Genomic DNA, 20,583 nt, shown 5'->3' with positions numbered 1-20,583 from the left:
TGGAGCATGTACGTATAGCCAAAGCGTAAGTGGAAGGTGAGTATTGGGGAAATATTGAATGTGTTTAAGCGTAATGCATTGCGTAGAATGTGTAACTGTGCTCAGCTGATATACTGCATCGCACTTCGCTGTGCACTGTTGTGCGAGAAGAACATAAAGTTTGTTGCCCTGGCTACTTTATTATCAATTTGTTCTTTCATGTGAAGCGTTTCAACAAATCACAGTGCGCAATTTTGAATAATGGGCCGTAGAAGTAATATAGAATTCTGTATAGACGGTCAATACAAACACTTTCAACTGCAATCAGAGGTCTCCCAGGAAATCAGTGTAAAGTTGCCGCGACTTTATACTTGTTTTGTTGAGTTGGTAGTTTCGAAATATTTGGGCTGACTATAAGTTGATGTTCTTTGTTTGCCGCCACCTGTACAAGCCTGTAGTATTATCCTTCGTGAATGGCCCATTAATATGTGCCCCCATTCACAAGGACACCCCGACATACTCAGTGGCTTTAACATAACAGGTGAGTGAACACCAACGCAGTAGCAGGGCTTTTGAGTGACTAACACCTTGCGACTTTACGCTGATTTCGTGGTAACAGGTCACATTTATACTAGGCCTGGCATTTTCGGGCAATTTTGTACCCGGGTACCCGGCGCATTTTTCGGGCGGGTAACCGGGTACCCGAAATGGCAGGGTATTTCCTGCCCGGGTAATGTACCCGCTAGCCCGCCCGAAAATGCCAGCCTTAATTTATACTTAATTCCCATGAAGACAAATCAGTCTACTTCCAAACCTCAGTGTTTACTTATCTTCTATGAATATGCATACAGGACAAGTCTTTGATTTCCTAACTTCTATGAATATGCATGTTTGTCCTGGGTAGATTTTGCACAGAAAAATCAGCTAGTACTTTGTACATTACTTTATACTTTGTCGGCTTTTGGCTGGCCTGCATGAAACAATGTTGTAAATAATGCTTTAATAAACCACCAAGTCTATTTTATGTACTTTGTACACTTATACAGTTAAATACATTGGCATGTAATGTACTGAAAATGAGATTTGAACCCTAAGAGAACCTAACAAGATTATTGAAGTTGGAAGGAATGGCATTCCCAGAAACCTTTAATCCTGTGGCTCAGTAACATGGACTGATTTCAATGTATTTTGCAAGGCCTCTTTCTACTCTTCTAGTTAGTCTTTGTGATCAATTTTGAGTTTGGGACAGTGCTTTTGACATTTACTTGCCGTAACTTGCAAGAGTCACATAATTTGGGTAACATATGCAGTTAACTGTTCATTTAGTAACTTTTGTTGTATGTGCATGGTAAATTTGAGGCAGAAAGGACATGGACCCATCTTCCTGATCATATAATGAGGTCTGAATCTTCTGCAATCTCATTGTCTCTTGATAAAACAGCTGAACTTGATAGCCATCTTTCAGTTTATTTCATCTGATAGATCTTAAATATTTTGAATGGAACAGACTTGACAAAGGAAATCAAGGAGCTTTGAAAGCAAGTTATCTGTTGATTCTGCAAATTTGTTGTACTTAACTATATTGTTATATCCTGGTAGACAGCTGAACTTGAAAACTGTCATTCGTTTTTTTGTATAAATTTTCTGATATTTCTTAAAGGTTTAGAAATCTACAAACATATGGGGATATAGTAATATGTAGACATGGTAGAGGATCTATTCACCATACATCGACTTCACAATTTGAAGTTACACCCGGTACCAGCATAAACTTACACTAACATTGATAAAAAATTCCACAAATAACTCCTACCGCATGTCCACACCTATATTTAACCAGGAGGGATGGAATAAAAAAAGATATAAAGGAATCTTCATGTCTCAGAGTTAATGTCTAACTTTTAAGCTTATACTACTACCCTTCATCCCACATCAATTATCAACCATCTATGCGAATTATATCAAGTATAATATCAAGTCGTCTAGAAGGCGTGCCACGTACCCAGTCTACCATGGGAATAATGCATCTTCCTTCCTTCACAAGGCAAGGTGGGCTGACAGGGCTTATACTACACTGCAAAAATTGTGTCTAGCATGGAGACATGTCCTCAGTAGACATGTCTTAATTTAGTGTATTTGTGCAAGTCATATATCATAAGACCCATTCCATGTCAACTCCAGGGATGTGCACCGCAGCACCTCTTCAATTTCTTTCTTTTTCTGTGTGGTGGTAGATATTGATGAGAAAGTAAAATCCCGAAAATTTGAGCTTCATACTCCATTTAGTTTTTCCGTGGCATCAATTTGAAATTTAGGGGTCAGCATAAAAAATGTATGTAATAGACTCGAAAAAGTCATTATACATTTGAGGTCCAAAATGTATAAAGGAACCCTTTACAACTTTGAAAAGTATGCTATCCTGGGATGACTTGTTGTGTAGAATTCAATATCTGGCATCAGAAATGTTGTCCAACATATCTTTAACATACCTAAAGTTGATGGTGGCCCTCAAATTGAACTTCACCATCCAGGACCAACTTTCAGGGGGTCAGAATGTACAAAAAATGTACAATTGGGGTTTTGCATGGGTAATATCTCAGCTAAAAGTATTCTAATAGGCTCAATATTGGATAAGAGTAATGTCCTTACCAAAGGGCTCTGACTGGCAAAAAAATGGACAAAAAAATTATTTTTACTTTTTTTGTTCTGACCCCCCAAAGTTGGTCCTGGATGGACAGGTTGCATTTGAGGGCCCTATATCTTTTAAAGTAAAGGAGTTACAAGTTTTCTGATGCCAGATTTGAATTCGATACACAAATAAGTATCCCAGGATACATTCTTTTCAAAGTTGTAAAGGGTTCCTTTATACATTTATGGACCTCCAAACGTGCCTTTTCAAGCATTTACTCACATTTTTATGCTGACCCTAAATTTCAAATTGATGCCACGGAAAACTAAATGGAGTATGAAGCTCATCAATATCTACCACCACACAGAATAAAAATTCCCTTTAAAAGGGAAAGCCAGCCTCAATGCAGAAGAGGTCTTGTAATTAGTTTGGGTCAATGTGAAAGGCATTTTTTAGGATCACGGCTTACTACATCCATGTTACATGACAGTCCACCAAACCATCAACGGTGAGAAGATGTACACTGAAACTGCAGAAAACATTAACTTCTAATCTCCTGTCAACTCTTTAATTCATTATTGTTCATTATTATTAATTCATTATTGTTCTCTAAATTGTTCTGTTCTGGTTTTATTTGTCTTTTCAGCTTTTTACCCACGATATTTCAATTTCCAATTTTTAATACCGTAACTTACGAACTCAATTTCTTCGCTTAGGAATGTCCGATTTTATTGGGGAAAACGGCGTTGTGGAGCAAAATAGCTCTTTATGTGAAAGCCTCCAAATTTATAAGCTGTCCAAAAGATGTCTGTTTTTGACATGATACGCCACATTTCTTAAAGACCCATTCAGTGATCCCAGCGCAAGAGTAAAAAAATTAAAATTGTTTATAAATTGCTTAAAAGAGAAGGATAGGCCTAAGTCATTCAAATTGTCATTTGGTATTTTTGAAATGCCAAATTTGGCAAAAAATGAAGAAAACAGCAGTACTGACGAAGTTCAAGCCCCGCCATTCAAATACTTGTAGCTAATTTTAGATACTGTCAGTATCTAAAAATACAGATTTGTGTAAAATGTCTTATTTTGTCTTAAATAGGCCTACACGGCTTTTGGCTGAACCATTCGCAGACTTAGCACATCTATGTAATAACAAAGGTACGGTACCAAAATTTTGATGATTTTTACGATCATCTGGATGAGCAAATCACTGAATGGGCCTTTAATATTAATAATAGATAAGCTGCCTTTAAAAATATTATTGACAATGTTGAGAGTAGGAATTACCTTGAAAAATGTCTCAAAAATACAACATGCCAGTTATATTCCGGTCTGAAACGATCAGACAATATTTTAAACATTAATAACATCATAAACCCAAATCATGAAAAAATCACCCCGGGTAGATTTTTGGCTATTTCTCCATTTACGATCCTGCCCAAAAGTGTCTGCTTTCGATATACCACGTCACAAATACTACACTGCACTGACTGCAGGTTTTAGTTAAAAGGGCATTTCGTGATCCACAGCATCATCCCCTAACTTTTCTCAAAAAAAGTTGAGATTTTTATATCACTGGAAACCTCTGGCTACATAATGTTTATGTACAAAATATTTCTTGCAGATTAATTCGTTTAGTAAAGTAATCGTGAAATTTGAATTTCGCTCTGGTATACCAGAACAAAATTGCAACACATTGTCTACACATAACCATGCATAACTCGTAAAAGGCAAAATCGGAATCAACTGAAATTTTTTAGAATAAGCTTTTTTGTGGATATCTACTGAAAAATGTCATAAAAAGAGGATGCTAGGATCACGAAATACTCCTTTAATTCGCCATATAACATAATATAAACTCACCTTACATGTACATTTTTTTTTTTTTTTAATTTGATATTAATTCGCAATGTATAGTTTACTATATGATAGATGGTGGCAAGAACATTTATAAAGGACTGATTACTCACTGCAATCTTCACTCTTGTGTGTTTTGACTGTAAGTTTATGAATCAAATAAAAAAGATAGAAAGTAGCTTCACTTACGTTATGTGTCATTTTATTTATAACATAGAAGTTATTAAATTAATAAAGTAAGACAATTTATTTATCTATAAGTGCATGTCAAATGGGTACATTGTTCAATACTATAGGCCTACATGCATAAATTATGCCCATATTATAGCTAGGCCCTAAAAACTTTATTTTGCATCGGATTTTTCCCGTTGAAAAGGCAAAACTGATGTTCATGATAGCAACTATTTCATCAATAGCATTTTGAGTCATTTTTATCCATAAAACGACACAGGATAGGATAGATAATTACTTTGACATCAATAATTTTGTGGTCCATATGATGAAGATTTTGATTCTTAGATCTGTTATCAACATGATATCACGCTGTTCAGTGGTCAAGGACCCCGGGTCAAAGACACTGAAATGACATACTTTTCTTCTGCTGACCATATGATGCTGTATATTAACTATTATTGTTACATTTTAGGCCTATACCTAAAACTTTTATTAAAGTCATATTAATTCAAACATAACTTTGGTAATACTCACTGCTTTTCATTCGTTGAAACGGCAAAACATACTTACTTTTCCTTACACATCGAATTAAAATATTTTTAAAAAATTCAACCACAAAAGTTTTAACAAAAAGTCATTCCAATACCAATAAAAAGTAATCTCTTGAGCAAACTGACCCCATCCCAGAAATAGGTACCAGCCCGATGGGCTGGCGAAAAGAAAAGAATTGAAGAGGTGCTGCGGTGCACATCCCTGGAGTTGACATGGAATGGGTCATATAACCACATGTCTTGAGGTTAGTCATGACTTTATGCCAGCGTCATATGTCTAGTTTAGAGACATATGAAATTGCGATAAGACACGACTCAAAGAATTAGTGACTTGTTAGAAGTCACTTATTCAGTTATGTGTCTTTAATTAGGATATGAAGTAAGACATGTCCCATTCTGCTCTTATAATTAAGACATGACTTAAGGCTAGCTACATACTTTGTTGATGTCTTGTCTTGGATAAGGACATAGCTCAAACTCCTGTCTTTCCACAAGCCATGTCTCCATGCAAGACATGACTTGCATAAGGACATGGCTAAAAAGTGGCTTCAAAGTCACGTCTTAAAATAGTGTCCTCAGGTAAGACACAATTTTTGCAGTGTATACTTTGATCAGCTTGTAATCGGCGGGAATTGTTAGGCTTTTACCACTACGCCTGAAAGGTAGACCCACGTTAAGAGTGATATAGTTTACCTGTCTGGTCTATATTGTGCATGTTTTACTTCAGTGATTAATTTGTGATGCTTCTTGCGATATGTCACAAGGCAATTTCCAAAATAAAATATATTGATATGAATCTGTGATGTTATAAGAACCGTCGATTACGAGCTGATCAAACTATATTTTGTACCCCGGGTTTGTACCATTGCAAACCTTTCTAACCAAAGGTGCAAAAAGCAACATATCAAGAAATTTGCAACGAAAGCAAAAAGTACACAAACCCCAAACTATTTGAATGCATTAATTGAATTTATCAAAGAAATAACCCATATTACTGCTCACTAAAACTGCTTCATATAAATATCTTTGGATATCAGTTATTGGTGCAATTCTGTAACTACTGGTAAAGGTTACTGGAATATTAACCGGGAGGGATGGAACTGAAAAAGAGAAAAAGGAATCTTCATGTCTGAGTTGATGTCTAACTTTTAAGCTTGTACTATTACCCTTCATCCCACATCAATTATCAACCATCTATGCGAATTATATCAAGTATAATATCAAGTCGCCTAGAAGGCGTGCCACAAACCCAGTCTACCATGGGAATATGCATCTTCCTCACAGGGCAAGGTGGGCTGTACTAGTTTGGATAAAAAACACAAAACTATGCATACGGGCTAATTTTTCTCAGCAAATCTTCTGCTTGAGTTATTTCTTGAAGGCAGCTAGACTGTAGATTTCCGGTCCACAAACCAAAACAACTTCCTCAAGCAAAGTGCTACAATTCCTACTCCAGTCAGCAGATCCTAAATGAGAGATAGGGGTGACTGACTGAGACACAAGACTTGTCAGAATGAATGAACCACTGCTCATTTGGATCACACTACTATGATAATCATCATCTGGCACAGTTGCCATATATTTGACCAATCCAGTGGTGGCACTTTATTTTAGGGTGGGGGTGTGAATTTGGGTGGGAAGGGGGTCTCCAGTAAACACCTCCTTTATAAGCTGCATAAATAAGCACTGCCATTGTTTGTTTGTTTGTTTGTTTTCTTTTTCCAACAGTTTTCATATGGGGAAAGTATAGTAATGATTTATCCTTCACTTTGAAGCAATTCCTAAAAAAAATGTTGTTACTCCTTTGCAAGGATAACTGATAGTGTCTTTAAGGTTAGCAACTATTTTAAACTATCACTGCGATATGGTAGTTCAGAGCATCTTGCGAATGGAAGTGAGCTTTGGCAAAAATTGCATTGGTCATTTCATAGCGAGTGTGTAGTAGAATTCAAATATCACAGATATACTTTTGTAGGTCCTGTGGTTCTTGCGTTATGTTGTAAAGAGGGCTGAAACAACAACACTTTTGTAAAATGTAGGCCAGACATAACTCATTCACAACAATAAATCAAGCAAGTTTTCAACGATATATGATTTGTAGAATGAACTGCAAAACATCAAAGTGTTATTTTCAATAATATATTGATTTAGATAATCATGAAGATTGATTTTTTTTTTGGTTGCTTCGACCAACAATATCTCGTCTACCCTTAAATAGCTTGGTTGGGCTCCTTATGCATCATGTGGCAACCCTGATCATGCTTGCCTGTCAATGGCAGCCAATGGCATCCGTAGCTAAAAGATGAGGGATGGCTGTAGGCGATTACTGGAGAAAGAAGAGCTAACCTGTGTTAGGAAGTTTGCCTTTCCTGTGTTGTTTAGACTAGTTAGATCTGAGAAATTAATCAACAGACTGTGAGACAAAGTGTTTTGTTTTCCTCTCAACTTTCCAGTTGACTGACTGGAATAAAACAAACAGTGCTGACAAAATATGATATCAACTCAGATAGACATTAATTATTGTGCTCCTTGATCATGTTGATGCCAAAGAACGGGTCTCACAACATCTTTGCAATGCTTTACTTTCCTTTACACTCCACTGAAGTCTAATGAGCAAACCCAGGGCAAAAGCATTGCTTTAGGTACCTGGTGTTCCTGAAACTGATGCCTGCCTGGAAATTTGTAGATGCTTTTGAGATGTGGGTGAACCTATAGACCACTTGACATTGTTTATCATAAAGGTGAGGGACTGGTCTATCGATATGCTTGAACGAACCGTTACACTGTTCAATGGCTTTCTTGTACTATATAAAATGTGGTGGGCGATTTAAAATGCACATGACATGTGACGTCATTGCCCGGCAGTATGTGCATGAATTATGCATGGCACTTTCCATTGTTCTTTGCCATACGCATCGTAGTTGGCTCAGGCATCGCCGCATGATGCTCTACATTGACAACTTGGAAAAACCTCATCGCAACATTATTCTATTTCATTCAGTCAACATTAGTGGTGCTTATACTTTTGGTCGAAACAATATTAACTCTATATGATGCTATCAGTTATTATAGCTCTCAACATTTTATTAAGTGGCTCTTATTTTTTGTATACATTTACTATGAAGCAAGCAGATACACTGCAATGCATGATGGGATACTCCATCAGGCTGCTGTGAGTAGGCATCACTTGCAGATGAAAAACATTTATAAGGTAAAAACACATTTACCAACACAATCTGCTGGTATGTTCAAGAACATTTAGCAGTATAAATGAGATTAATTCCAAAACTCTATTTAGCAGTACATTTAGATCATATCATATTGATCAACTGAATTTGAGGCAAGCATGCTTGATGTATTGAAATAATGAAATTTCTGTAAAGTAATCCTCAATCCACCCCTTTTCATAACTTAACAAACAGTTGAGCATTTGGCACATTATCACAGTTATTGTCAGTTTTTCTATTCGATGCTACATTGCTATGGCAACAAAATAAAAGCATGTCTGGTTGCAAAAGGAAAGTTCAACAGATTGTTTTACACATACATTGCTTGATTTTCTCTTTTATACACACAGATTTCAATAAATGCCACAATAAGATAAAGCTATGCATATGAAGAACAGGGCAGGGCATTCATGAAGCAAAGTGTACTTTCAGAATTTCCTTGGTGAACACAACAAAAAAGAATAATGTAGCCACATTGCTACTTGATTTGTGGTGTTTTTGCCATGGCTCTGACTATAAAATTATACTAGCTATAGATTAGAGTCTGAAGTTTTCCATTTTACGGAAAACATAAAATGTCTTATTTTTATCATTAATATCATTATTTATCATTATTTATACATTTTAACATTAATATCATTATTTATACATTTTAACATTAATATCATTATTTATACATTTTAAGCTTTATTCATGAAACACGGTTACAATTTTCAACACAGATTACAACACGGAAAAGAGATTTTAGAAAACGGTGAACTTCAGACTCTACTATAGATCATCTTTCCCTCCAATTTGAAACATATGACTCCATCGTTCTTTGATTACAACTTCAAATAATATCAGAGCGAATAATAATTTAGAGCAAAATGTTATGATCAAATTGACCATTTCAAGTGGTGGACCAATTAGGTGAGAGAATTTGTCATGAAAATCTATGATTGTCTTCTACATCACTCTTAAAACGATCTACTCATTTCTGAATAGAAACATATCAAATTTGACAAGATGACTGGGATATTCTCATCAAAATGACAAGAAACTACTCAAATTTGATAAGTTGCCTTGTCATTTTAAAATCAGCAATCTTGTTAAATTAGAAGAATTTTTTTACTTCAACCGTTAAGAGTGCTTAGATGACCTGTCTGGTCTTTTTTGTGTGTTAACCTATTAAAGAAAGTAGACAAAGTACAGGACTTGAATTAATAATTTGTGATGCTTCTGGAGAGATGTCACAAAAAAAATTCTCAAAATAAAATATTTTGATATTAATCCGCGATGTTATAAGGCCCGTCGACTACGAGCTGATCAAAGTATACTTAAAATTTGATCGCTTACCGGGAGCGCTTTCACAGCACCAACTGCATCCTCAGCAGTACTGTGAAAGCACTCCTGGTAAGCGATCAAATTTTAAGTAGTGTTGAAGTCAAAAAATTCTTCTAATTTAATATATACCACTACGTATGAATATTCAACTTATAGCAATCTTGTTATTTAATATAGAATGAATAGATTCTTGTCCAAAATAACCCAACTTTATTTGAGTAGTTTGACCTTTCATAATATGTCAGTACTTTTTTGATAATTTTTTGATGTTTTCTCATCTCAAAATTACTCAAGTGGATGCAACAAATCTCTTCATATGTATAATCTATAAAAAAAAAATGAACGGTACAAAATTAGAGTGTATGTCTCCTTTCTCCATCAATCATGTTAGAGTAGTTCTTCTTCTTAATATCAGGTCCTATTCAACACTTCATAAGTTTTGTGAACCAGAAGTTGTTATGGCAGGGTATCTAGAGTACAACATGTAATGCCAAATCATGGAGCTCTTACATCAGGATGTCAAGATTAGAAATGAAGCAAGACCTTATTTCAGAGCGTGATTCCTTCGTGGCACAGGATTCAATGAGGTGCAATTCAAGAGTTAGTATGTGATCCATTGCTGCCTTGTATGGGTTGGTTTTAAATGGAGGTGGCACCAGGAATTTTTTCATGGGGGGCATTGGGGGGGGGGAAGTAGATTTCAGGGGGCAAAATCGGGGGGAAATCAACAAATTTTGCCTAAAATTGAAGCAAAAAGGGGAAATTTGTGTAATTTTGCATTTTTTACCTTGAAAGTGGGGAGGGGGCAAACTGGGGGGCAAGAAAAATATTGGGAGGTGCAAATGCCCAGTGTAGCGCCACCACTGGTTTTTAACATTTTTTTATTCATGTCATTTTATATTTTAGTGTTCATTTCCTATATTTTTGTGTTCATTTTTTTTAATGATCACTGTACTTATACTAATTTGCATCCCATAAGTCAGCCCAACTCCTAGATCCAGGTAATTTCTTTCACACACCAAACAAAAACTGCTTCCTGAGAACCACACTGCACACTGTCCCAGGAAAAAAGCATCTACTGACTCTGGAAAAGATAGCAAACTATGCACTCTAAAAAAATCTCATTAATGTTACTGACTGTACATATGACCCATCAGAGCTGCCACATCAGCACTGCAATGGAGTACACATATTCAGAATTTTGCATTTTCATGACCATTTTTGGAATCGGCATGAAAAATGCATTAAAATGAGTACAAACAAGCCTAGTATTGATCTAGTGGTTCTTAAGATAGCTCTTGATATCGAGAAAGTACAAATTTAAACAAAGTTTTCACGGCTTACATTGTGGAGGTTCAGGTGGCCTGCGACCAGCATCCACTGGTCTTCAATGCCGACTGATGTTGGTTTTGATGGTAGCGGGAGATTGGGTCATCTGACTGTAAGTAGCAATGGATGTTGACCTCCGACAGTCAGATGAACGGATGCCCAAGTCATAGGTGGGTGGAAGGTGGAAGTTCTTGATATTTTGGAAAAAAAATTGTCAAAACTTTGGAATTTTTATGTTAAAGTCTATGGCTTGCATGCCGAGCATTAATACAACAAGAGCGATAACCGCACCATAGCTGAACCATGTGGCTTCGGCAGTATATTGTGGTAGGCCTATACCACTGTCATCATTGCATTTAAATTTCAGCTCAATTGAAGCATTTTGAAAACTTGACATTTGACCCCTTTATTGCCCCTTAATGACCTTAAATGAATTTTAAAATATTTTAAACATGTTTAGAATGTCATAAGGATCATTGTGTTTAAATTTCAGCTCAATCGGAGCATTTTGGAAAACTTGACCTTTGACCCTTTTATGACCCCTTAATGACCTTAAATGAATCTTAAAATGTTTTTAAAATGTTTAGAATGTCATAAGGATCATTGCATATAAATTTCAGCTCGATTGGAGCATTTTGAAAAACTTGACCTTTGACCCCTTTATGACCCCTTAATGACCTTAAATGAATTTTAAAATACTTTTTAAATGTTTACAATGTCATAAGGATCATTGCATGTAAATTTCAGCTCAATTGGAGCATTTTGAAAACCTTGACCTTTGACCCCTTTATGACCCCTTAATGACCTGAAATAAATGTTTAAATGTTTTAAACATGCTTAGAATGTCATAAGGATCATTGCATTTAAATTTGAGCTCAATCGGAGCATTTTCGGTTAAAATGACCTTTCTTTGACCCCTGTGACCCCAGGATGACCTCTGACGCTTGGAAATATTTTTATTATATTCTTTATGTTTTCCTCTTTCATATGACACCACTCATGGGGTCATACCTTCGTGGCATTTAGAGATATGTCCATTTCAGACCAAATGGTTAGTCAGTTAGTAAGCTAGTTACAAGTAAGCTAGTAAGTAAGTAAGCTAGTAAGCTAGTAAGTAAGTAAGCTAGTAACATTCACTCATATAGGCTGATACCATTTCATGGTTCAGCAAAAATACATGTGGCAGCCTTTGGATATAGGCCTATTACATTGTGCATCGGACCTCTTCATTGTATGTGTGTACATGTTCTGAGGGTTGCCAGGAAGAAAAGTTCATACAACTTCAATTTTAGTGACCAACTTGTAAAATGGAAAGAAGTATTGGAGGAAGTACTAGTATTACAGTTGGTAGTGGTGGCTGCTTTCGGTAGGCCCTTGGTTTTCTGTAAAGTCATGCGAAATCAGCGGTCCCTTCCCTCGGTGGGATGCTTTGGGTGCTGAAGCCCCTCGCACTTTGTTAAAAATCATGTACAATCAGCCGTTTTTTGGCGATTTTAGCCATTAAACCCTTCTCATAACTCTGACAACCCCGAGTGACAACCCCTCTGAGCCTCCCCGCAGGAAAAAGATCCTACATGTTCTGAGGGTTGCCAGGAAGAAGAGTTCATACAACTTCAATTTTAGTGACCAACTTGTAAAATGGAAAGAAGTATTGGAGGAAGTACTAGTATTACACTCAGTTGGTTGTGGTGGTTGCTTTCAGTGGAGAGTGGGCCCCTGGTTTTCTGTAAAGTCATGCTAAATCAGCCCCCTCCCCTCGGTGGAATCCTTAGGGCCCCTATAAGGGGGGGGGGGTAGTTTTATGAATAGTGTAGTGTATTTTGACTGCACAATATACACCAGTCTTTTTTATATACCAAAATATGGGCAAAATCAGTGTGTAATATAGAGCCTGTCTGCACCTCCAAGAAGGGCTACTACTTTGTCTTCGCACGTGCTGAAATGTTGCCACTAACAACGAGAAGTGGCGAACGGCTGCTGAAATATCAGGACAAAATTGACCAAAATTTTTTCATCCGTTTGGCCTTTTTAGGTCACAATTATCTTTATTTCGGCCCATTTCAGCATTAAAATTGTTGGTGGGGAAAGATGGTCCGACCATAGTCTGGCCATGGTCGCGTGCAGTCACAGGCTACCCGTACCATGGTCCGACCATCTTTACTTGGTAAAAACATGCACGTCTGACTAGGGTCTAAGACAGTCCCGATACATCAAAACCAAAGTTACACAAAAATATATGGACAGGTTGCTTTCAGGACAGACAGACAGACAGACAGGTTACTTTTGGGAATTCATGCGGACTTGTGTTTTGGCAGAATTTTATACACAGGCAAAATATGTTATAACCATATTTTTAATAGAAACAATTTTGTAATTTAAACTTATTGAAAATAATTCACTATGTGTAGGACAATGCAAGTTTAGACAGATTGCCCTAAGTGTGGATTAGTATACAAATATTTACTGCTCATGAGGGATCTGGTGAAATCTATTGGTCCCTGTGGTGAACTGGCGGTCTCGGGGAATAGTTGGCTCATAGTCTTCAGTTTACCGAGGGGACCAATAGATTCCACTGGATCCCGAATCAAGAGCAATAAATATTTGTTTTATATCCTTTATCAATATATTCTTTGTTCATTGATTGGTTAAAATATTAGAAACGCAAGGCTTTTTTTATAAACATAGGAGCTCATAGGCTTAAGCATACACATAGGCTAGGCCTAGTCAAGGCTAGGCTTGCCTTGCTTTGTGTTGATTGAATGCACACACACGCAGCACGCACACAAATTGAGTGCTTAAAGCTTGCCGTGAAAATGTTGTAGGCATAACTACTGCAATACCGCGGTGAAACAAGTAACCATGTTCTCTGTTATTTCACCGTCAATATAAACATACTGACTCGGGATACTGATCCTGATGCAGCTCAGATTATGCCCGATGAAACCGCCATATTTTAGCTGCAGTTCTGTGCTGCTTGCATGTGTACTTTGCAAGACAACATGACTTGCTGCATATTAATACCCCGGATTAATACTCAGGAACCGTTACTGCAATCCGGTGTACTTGGCGAGTTGCATCGACCACTTGGAATTGCGAAGCGGCAATGAGGTTATACGCGCTCAGAGGGAAACTCACAGCGAAATAGTACTTGAACAGTAACCCATTCTTTGATCAATAAGCTTTTTGACTGCTTTGCAAAATAGTTTAACTATTTTTGGTCACATTATACTCGCTTAACCAATAAATGAACGAGAATATATTAATGAAGGATATTATAGAAACTATAACTTGTTTTGTGAAAATTAACTGAACTGTAGCGAACATCTTGCATTGAAATACTAATCAGGGTAGTAGTGCCAGATTGACTGCCCAGATTGCTGATCAAAATCAAACCTCACTTTACAAAACTATTTAAACAAAGTATAAAATTCAATAAATCACCTATTTAATGTCAACGTCTAGAGATTCAAATTATATTTAATCATTTATGTTGTAAAGAACAATGAAGTACAAACAAAATAAAACCATTTATTACAGTCATATCTCAGATTCAATTCATGCGACAAGTCACTCCTTTCACTTGATCATTGATTTGGACACAACCACAAGCATTTACAACAACAATCTCAGCTCTGTCAAGAGTAATTGATTCAGTTCTCCAAGGTTAAAACCCTGTATTCAATATTTTCCAAGAATAGGGTCCTCACAGAACAATTGTGGTCTGAGTTGCAAATACTGGATCTGGTTGGTGTTAAAATCACGCTGAACAAGTGGCAATTTATTGTGGTTTTTGTAAGAACCATGTTAAACTTTCTCTTCTTTGCAAGTGGAAGACCTGAAAAGTTTCATGCAATCTGTGCAGCTCTAGATTGATGGCTAGCTATAAAACAAATTTGAGCCTTATTTGTTTTTTTGGCCCAAAATCCTTGTTTAGGGCAAATTTAGGGTTCATTTTTGGTGAAAAGACCAAACTTCTTTGGCGGTATTTTGTAAAAAAAAAGCTTGAGCAAAAGAAACAAGTAAATTTTCATAACAATGCTGTGGTTTCATCACACGCTGTGATGGTAGGTGTGAGAGATTTCAAACAGTCATGTACCAGTACTGCTATAAAGTAATTTCTTGCTACAAATACGATACAACAAAATTGCAAGCAAAATGCTAAAATGTGTTTAAAAAAGCAGTACTTAGTGAATTATTATCAAATTCATTCACTCTATATTTCTCACACAAGATGTGAAAACCCCTTTTCTTCCCACTGATTACAAGCTTTACATGAAATGCTGTCAAGGATATTGCTGCAAAGATATTTGTAAATTGTAAAGAATATTCACTTTTGGCTCACAACAGCATCCAAATTGTAATTGTGCATCAGCTTCACCTCCTTTCATATCTAAATAACTTATTATTACAACAACATTTCCCAGAAAAGAAAATCAACTATTTAAAACACTTTTACCTGTCAAGATCAAAGTTGTGTTATTGTCTTGAAATGAACAATGCCCACCCCAAGACCAACTGTCCCCTGCAGCTATGGTTAACACCAATTGAGTGAGCATCATGGCCATGCTTTGGGCAAAAACAAGTTTGGTAAAAGAATGGATGTTTTCCTGGAAATTGTAAGCTATTGTACACGCCCTGGTACAACTTGTTTATTCCTATTGTTCATTTAAAAAAATATTTGCCCCTTGATCCACTGATCCCAAAGGGTAGGGTAGGGTCTGTCTGATTTTTTTTTAAACTGTTTTAACAAATGCTGGTATTATGAAAGAAATTTACATAATAAATTCAGGTATAGTGTTCACAATAACATATCAAACACTATAAAAAATTATAAAAAATTATAGGGCCTATATTATGAGTAAATATCTCACACCTAATCCAAGATCAAGCAGACTGTATAACCAGAAATACATCAAGCCAGCAACCAGAATTGATGCTTATAAATATTCATTTTCCCCCGCATCAATTGAACTGTGGAATAGGCTGCCTACCGAAGTGGTAGAAACAAACACTTTGCAGAGCTTCAAGTCATCACTGCGCAGCCATTGTAGTGATGTTCAACTTGAAACTATTCATTAAATTTTTCTGCACATCTCCATGCGAGCTCATTGGTCAAGTTGACTTTAATATATGCTTTAAGCACAACGTCAGCTTACCAGAACCAGAACCAGATATAGGCCCTACATAGCCTATATTAATATATTAAATCATATCAGTTTATCACTCTTGTAGTCTTGGGTGACAATGTTTCAGAATTATTTACAACAATTTGAGTTTGAATGAGTGTTTTTTTTAAAAAAAGTGCTAACACTGAATTAATTTATTAAATGATAATAACATTATAATCAAAATAAATGACAATGGTGGCAATAATGATGACAATGGTGATGTAATGATTTTGATGATGATGACGATGATGACAATATTGATGGACATTAGGAGGTAGAGGCTAGAAGAGGAGGACAGCAAAAAACCTTTTCAGTTTTACAGAACGTTTTTTATGAACTTTTGACTCCAGAGGAAATAAAGAATGTTACATTGTCTGAAGTACTTTGTCAGTCTGCTACTGGTCTATTTTTATAACACTTTTCTTGGAAGTTGTGTTTACAATTATTTACTCCTAAACCACAAAATGTAAAACAAGACCTCTAACCTAGTGGCTAAGTCATGTGATTGTAACCTGTCAAAAAGACTGATGCAAAAGTACTTGTCAATGTGAACAGACTTTTAAAAGATTTTTAAACCGCCTACAACACCAGGGATGATTATAAACACAGCCAAATTAAAAAGTCTCCAGTAGTTCCATCCCCATTTACTCAGAGTCTGATGAGTTTATGGCAAAATCATTTTATAATAATTTTCTATACACTTTCCTTCAAGGTTGATACCAAATTTGATATCAAAAGTTTAATCATCGTGAGCAGAGGAACCTTTGTTTGGAAATTCGTGCAATTTTAAAAATGACATAGGGAATTGTATCACGAGCGGAACTAGCGTGAGTGCCAAGAATTACGCCGCCTGAATAGGCCGGCAGGTTAAAGGTTTACCCATGCATGTCAAATAAATCCCCCGCTCTTTCAAGTGTGCGCAGGCAAGTGTACAATGATTCCTGTACGGGTTGCTTCAGGCCACATAATAAGCTGATACCATGCATTGACTTTTGCTTGGTCAATTCGTAATTTGTCATTTTTGAAATTGCACGAATTTCCGAACAACGGTTCCTACGCTCACGATGATTAAACTTTTGATATCAAATTTGGTATCAACCTTCAAGGAAAGTGTATAGAAAATTATTATACAAATTTACTTGCCATAAACTCATCAGACTCTGATTAAATGGGGACGGAACTACTGAAGACTTTTTAATTTGGCTGTGTTTATTTGCTCGAGGGCAACATTTTTGTTCCCATTTGTCAATTTTTAATCATTTTAAGGATACTTTACTATTTGCCGCTCATTTTCATCTCTGAAATTTCTGTGAGGGGGCAACTTTTTTTGAATTTTGACCAACTTAGAAATTTGCACCAAAAATAGTCAAAAAAAGCTTAATTTTCAGAAAAATCATAAAAAAGCCACATTTTCCCCCAAATTTCAAATATTTATTTTCAGAAAAATCATAAAAAAGCCACATTTTCCCCCAAATTTCAAATATTTTTTGTGAAGTTGGTCAAAATCTAAAAAAATTAAAAAAAGGCTCCAAGATATTTTTATCTAGTTTTTCAAATTAATATCTTTTTTTAATTTTTGGCCCAAGAAATTTTTGGTACGTTTAACGAAAAAGAAGTGGGCCCAAATTTTTTTGTGTGTGTGATTTTGGGCCAAAAGGGAGCATTTTGGCCAAAATTGGACCTCACAGATGAATTTATCAAGTCTTTGCCATTCTAAATATATACTTTTATAACTTTAAACCAATAATTTAGCAGTTATGAGGCCCATAACTTTACATAATTCCAGGGTTAAGGGATCCAAAATGAGCGTTTATTGCGTTTCGACAGTATTTTTTGTGGGACATGAGAGCACCTCAGACCTATCGAATTGCATTCTGAATACGAATCATGTCTTTCTGATATCAAATAATTTTCATTTGTTAAAAATCACAATATAATACAAATTTTATGACAAATTATAAAAATTTGATATTTTTCAAATTTTTGATATATAACAGTCCTTGAAGTAAATTATATAAATCTAATGATATATTCTTAAAGTCAGTGCTGTACGGTGCAAAACCTGATTGAGGAGCCAATGGCTCCTAACTTTATAAATTTAGGCGCCCAAATTTTGCTCCCAGGTAACAAATCTGAGGTGCCAACTGAACAGCCACGTGCGTTGAATGTTCATAGCTGCTGTACTCAATCTACATATTCCCATTGAATGCTACATACTCCATACAGCATGTAGCCTACAGTGTAGGCCTATATGTTTGGCCCATTGAGACATGATAAATGCATATATTCATAGCATACATTCATACTCTTGAATGCTACATTACATACATGTTTTGCATTTGCTGGTGATTAAAAGCTTCAATAGTTGGTCGCCATTGGCGCCAGGGATCGAATATTTAGTCGCCATTAGAATAAATCTAATCTAATAAATCGCATCAGTACAAGTGTATGTAGCAGGAGGAAAAGCCGACGTCAATTGAAAATTTTGACCTTTCATATTGAAGATATGGATTTTTTTCCCAAAAAGACCTAATTGTTTTTGGTGTTTTGGGAAAAAATCCATATCTTCAATACGAAAGGTCAACATTTTCAATTGATCGTCGGCTTTTCATCCCACCTACATACACTTTAAGTATAAATCATCAGATTTATAAAGTTTACTTCGAGTACTGTTAAATATCAAAAATATAAATTTTTAATGATTTGCCATAAAATGTGTATTAAATTGCGAATTTCAAAAAATCAAAATTATTTGATATCAGAATGACTTTCTTCGTATTCAGAATGCAATTCGATATGTCTGATGTGCTCTAATGTCCCAAAATAAATACTGTCCAAACGTTCATACCCCAGCCCTTAAGACCAAACTTAAGACTAAGGTTTACTTAGACTCCTGTCGAGAAACTCACCTTTAAAAGCTATCTTAGATCTAGAGCTTAAAAGCTATGGTAGCTTAAGTTGCTATTGTGTGTTCCAATATCTGTGATTTGACGATTTTTAGCTTGTTTTCATTGTACATTTGCATCCGGCGCGTCTGCTTTATTTCAACCATGCAGACGATTTGGATGCATAATTGTTAAATAGTGATGAACACTAATGAAACAAATTGATTGAATCCTAAATAAATGTTTTCACTGATCAAACTCAATGGCGGTGCATGGGGGAGCACATGATGCCCCCCAGTCAGAACCCTTTCCCCCCCTGTTGCCCCCTAAGTAAAAACCAAAATTTTTTGAAAAATGCCACTTTTTGTAGCAATTTTACACAAAATTAGTTTATTTTCCCTGAAATTCACTTTGGCCCCCCCCCCCCCGAAAAAAATTCCTGGCGCTGCCACTGATCAAACTAATCCATACTTTCTCTCACCTGTGGTAATTCAGTGTCTGATTCCAACACTCCTCGCTGCACCTGTTGTACATCTTGCTCTGTCAAATCAGTAGAATCATCTTGACCTGATGAAGCAGTAGCTCCTGAATGAGTTGCTGCAGACTTGGATGGACCACTGCTTGATGAATTCAAGGATCCTGGCCGTCGTCTTCCACCACCGCCGCCGCTATAATTATCAGTATTAAGAGCTGGGATACTGGTTGTTGTGAAAGGGCTTGGCCTACTTCGACTACTACTGGAGGAAAATGCCATTAGGTATCAGCACAATGGAACAAGCTTTCAGCACAATGGAGCAAGCTTTCAGCACAATGGAGCAAGCTTCTGTGATGTAAATGAAAACCAGAAAAGAAGACATTTGAGAATTAAGATTTTATCCTGCTACTATACTACTGTCAGTACTAAAATTGGTAAGATACACAGATTTCATGTTAAAGCCATATTATAACATTTCTTTAAAAATCTAGATTAGTATTAATTTTCAATAAAATATTAGCATTTACTGTCAGATATGTCCCCTTTTAATTTTGAGCCGAACAAGTGAGGTAAAGCAAAGAAACTAGCGCCAATGCATGTCACGCCGGGCAGTTGTAATATGGTACGACCTCTGGCGTGTGTGTGTGTGTGTCCCGCACGCCCGTGTAACGTAGTACTGTGTAGACATCGCATACGCGTGCGACTAATATTTCTATCGTAATAATAAAATGCTGATTCACGCGGTTTATTCAAAATCTCGGATTTTGACAAAACTACAGCACCTAAAGTCTTGATTTTTGCAGAGAATCTTTGTTTACTAAAGTACATTACAATCGTGTAAAAACCTGAATTTAAAAATTTTTTGTTTTTTTTTTCCTCAGCAAATGTTATAATATGACTTTAATGAGCTGTGTGCTAGCCATAGGCTTTCAATATTAAAAGTTCCAAGTTTTGAGATATTTTCTCAAAATATCAAGAGCTACTTT

At 36.1% G+C, this 20,583-nt stretch overlaps 1 protein-coding gene across 1 annotated transcript in view; it reads right to left on the bottom strand.

The window, feature by feature from the left end:
• The window catches only part of LOC140141493 (mutS protein homolog 5-like), a 325,819-nt gene extending 305,883 nt beyond the window's left edge, over positions 1 to 19,936 (bottom strand). The window contains exon 1 of the mRNA XM_072163378.1: positions 19,604 to 19,936. Coding sequence (XP_072019479.1) covers positions 19,604 to 19,876 — 273 coding nt within the window. The 5' untranslated portion in view covers positions 19,877 to 19,936. The remainder of the gene's footprint in view (positions 1 to 19,603) is intronic.
• Positions 19,937 to 20,583: the final 647 nt, after the last annotated feature.

Source organism: Amphiura filiformis, chromosome 19, assembly GCF_039555335.1.
Source record: "Amphiura filiformis chromosome 19, Afil_fr2py, whole genome shotgun sequence".
NCBI lineage: Eukaryota > Metazoa > Echinodermata > Ophiuroidea > Amphilepidida > Amphiuridae > Amphiura > Amphiura filiformis.
The sequence above is the reverse complement of the archived record's forward strand: the minus strand, read 5'-3'. Positions and strand labels throughout refer to the sequence as shown.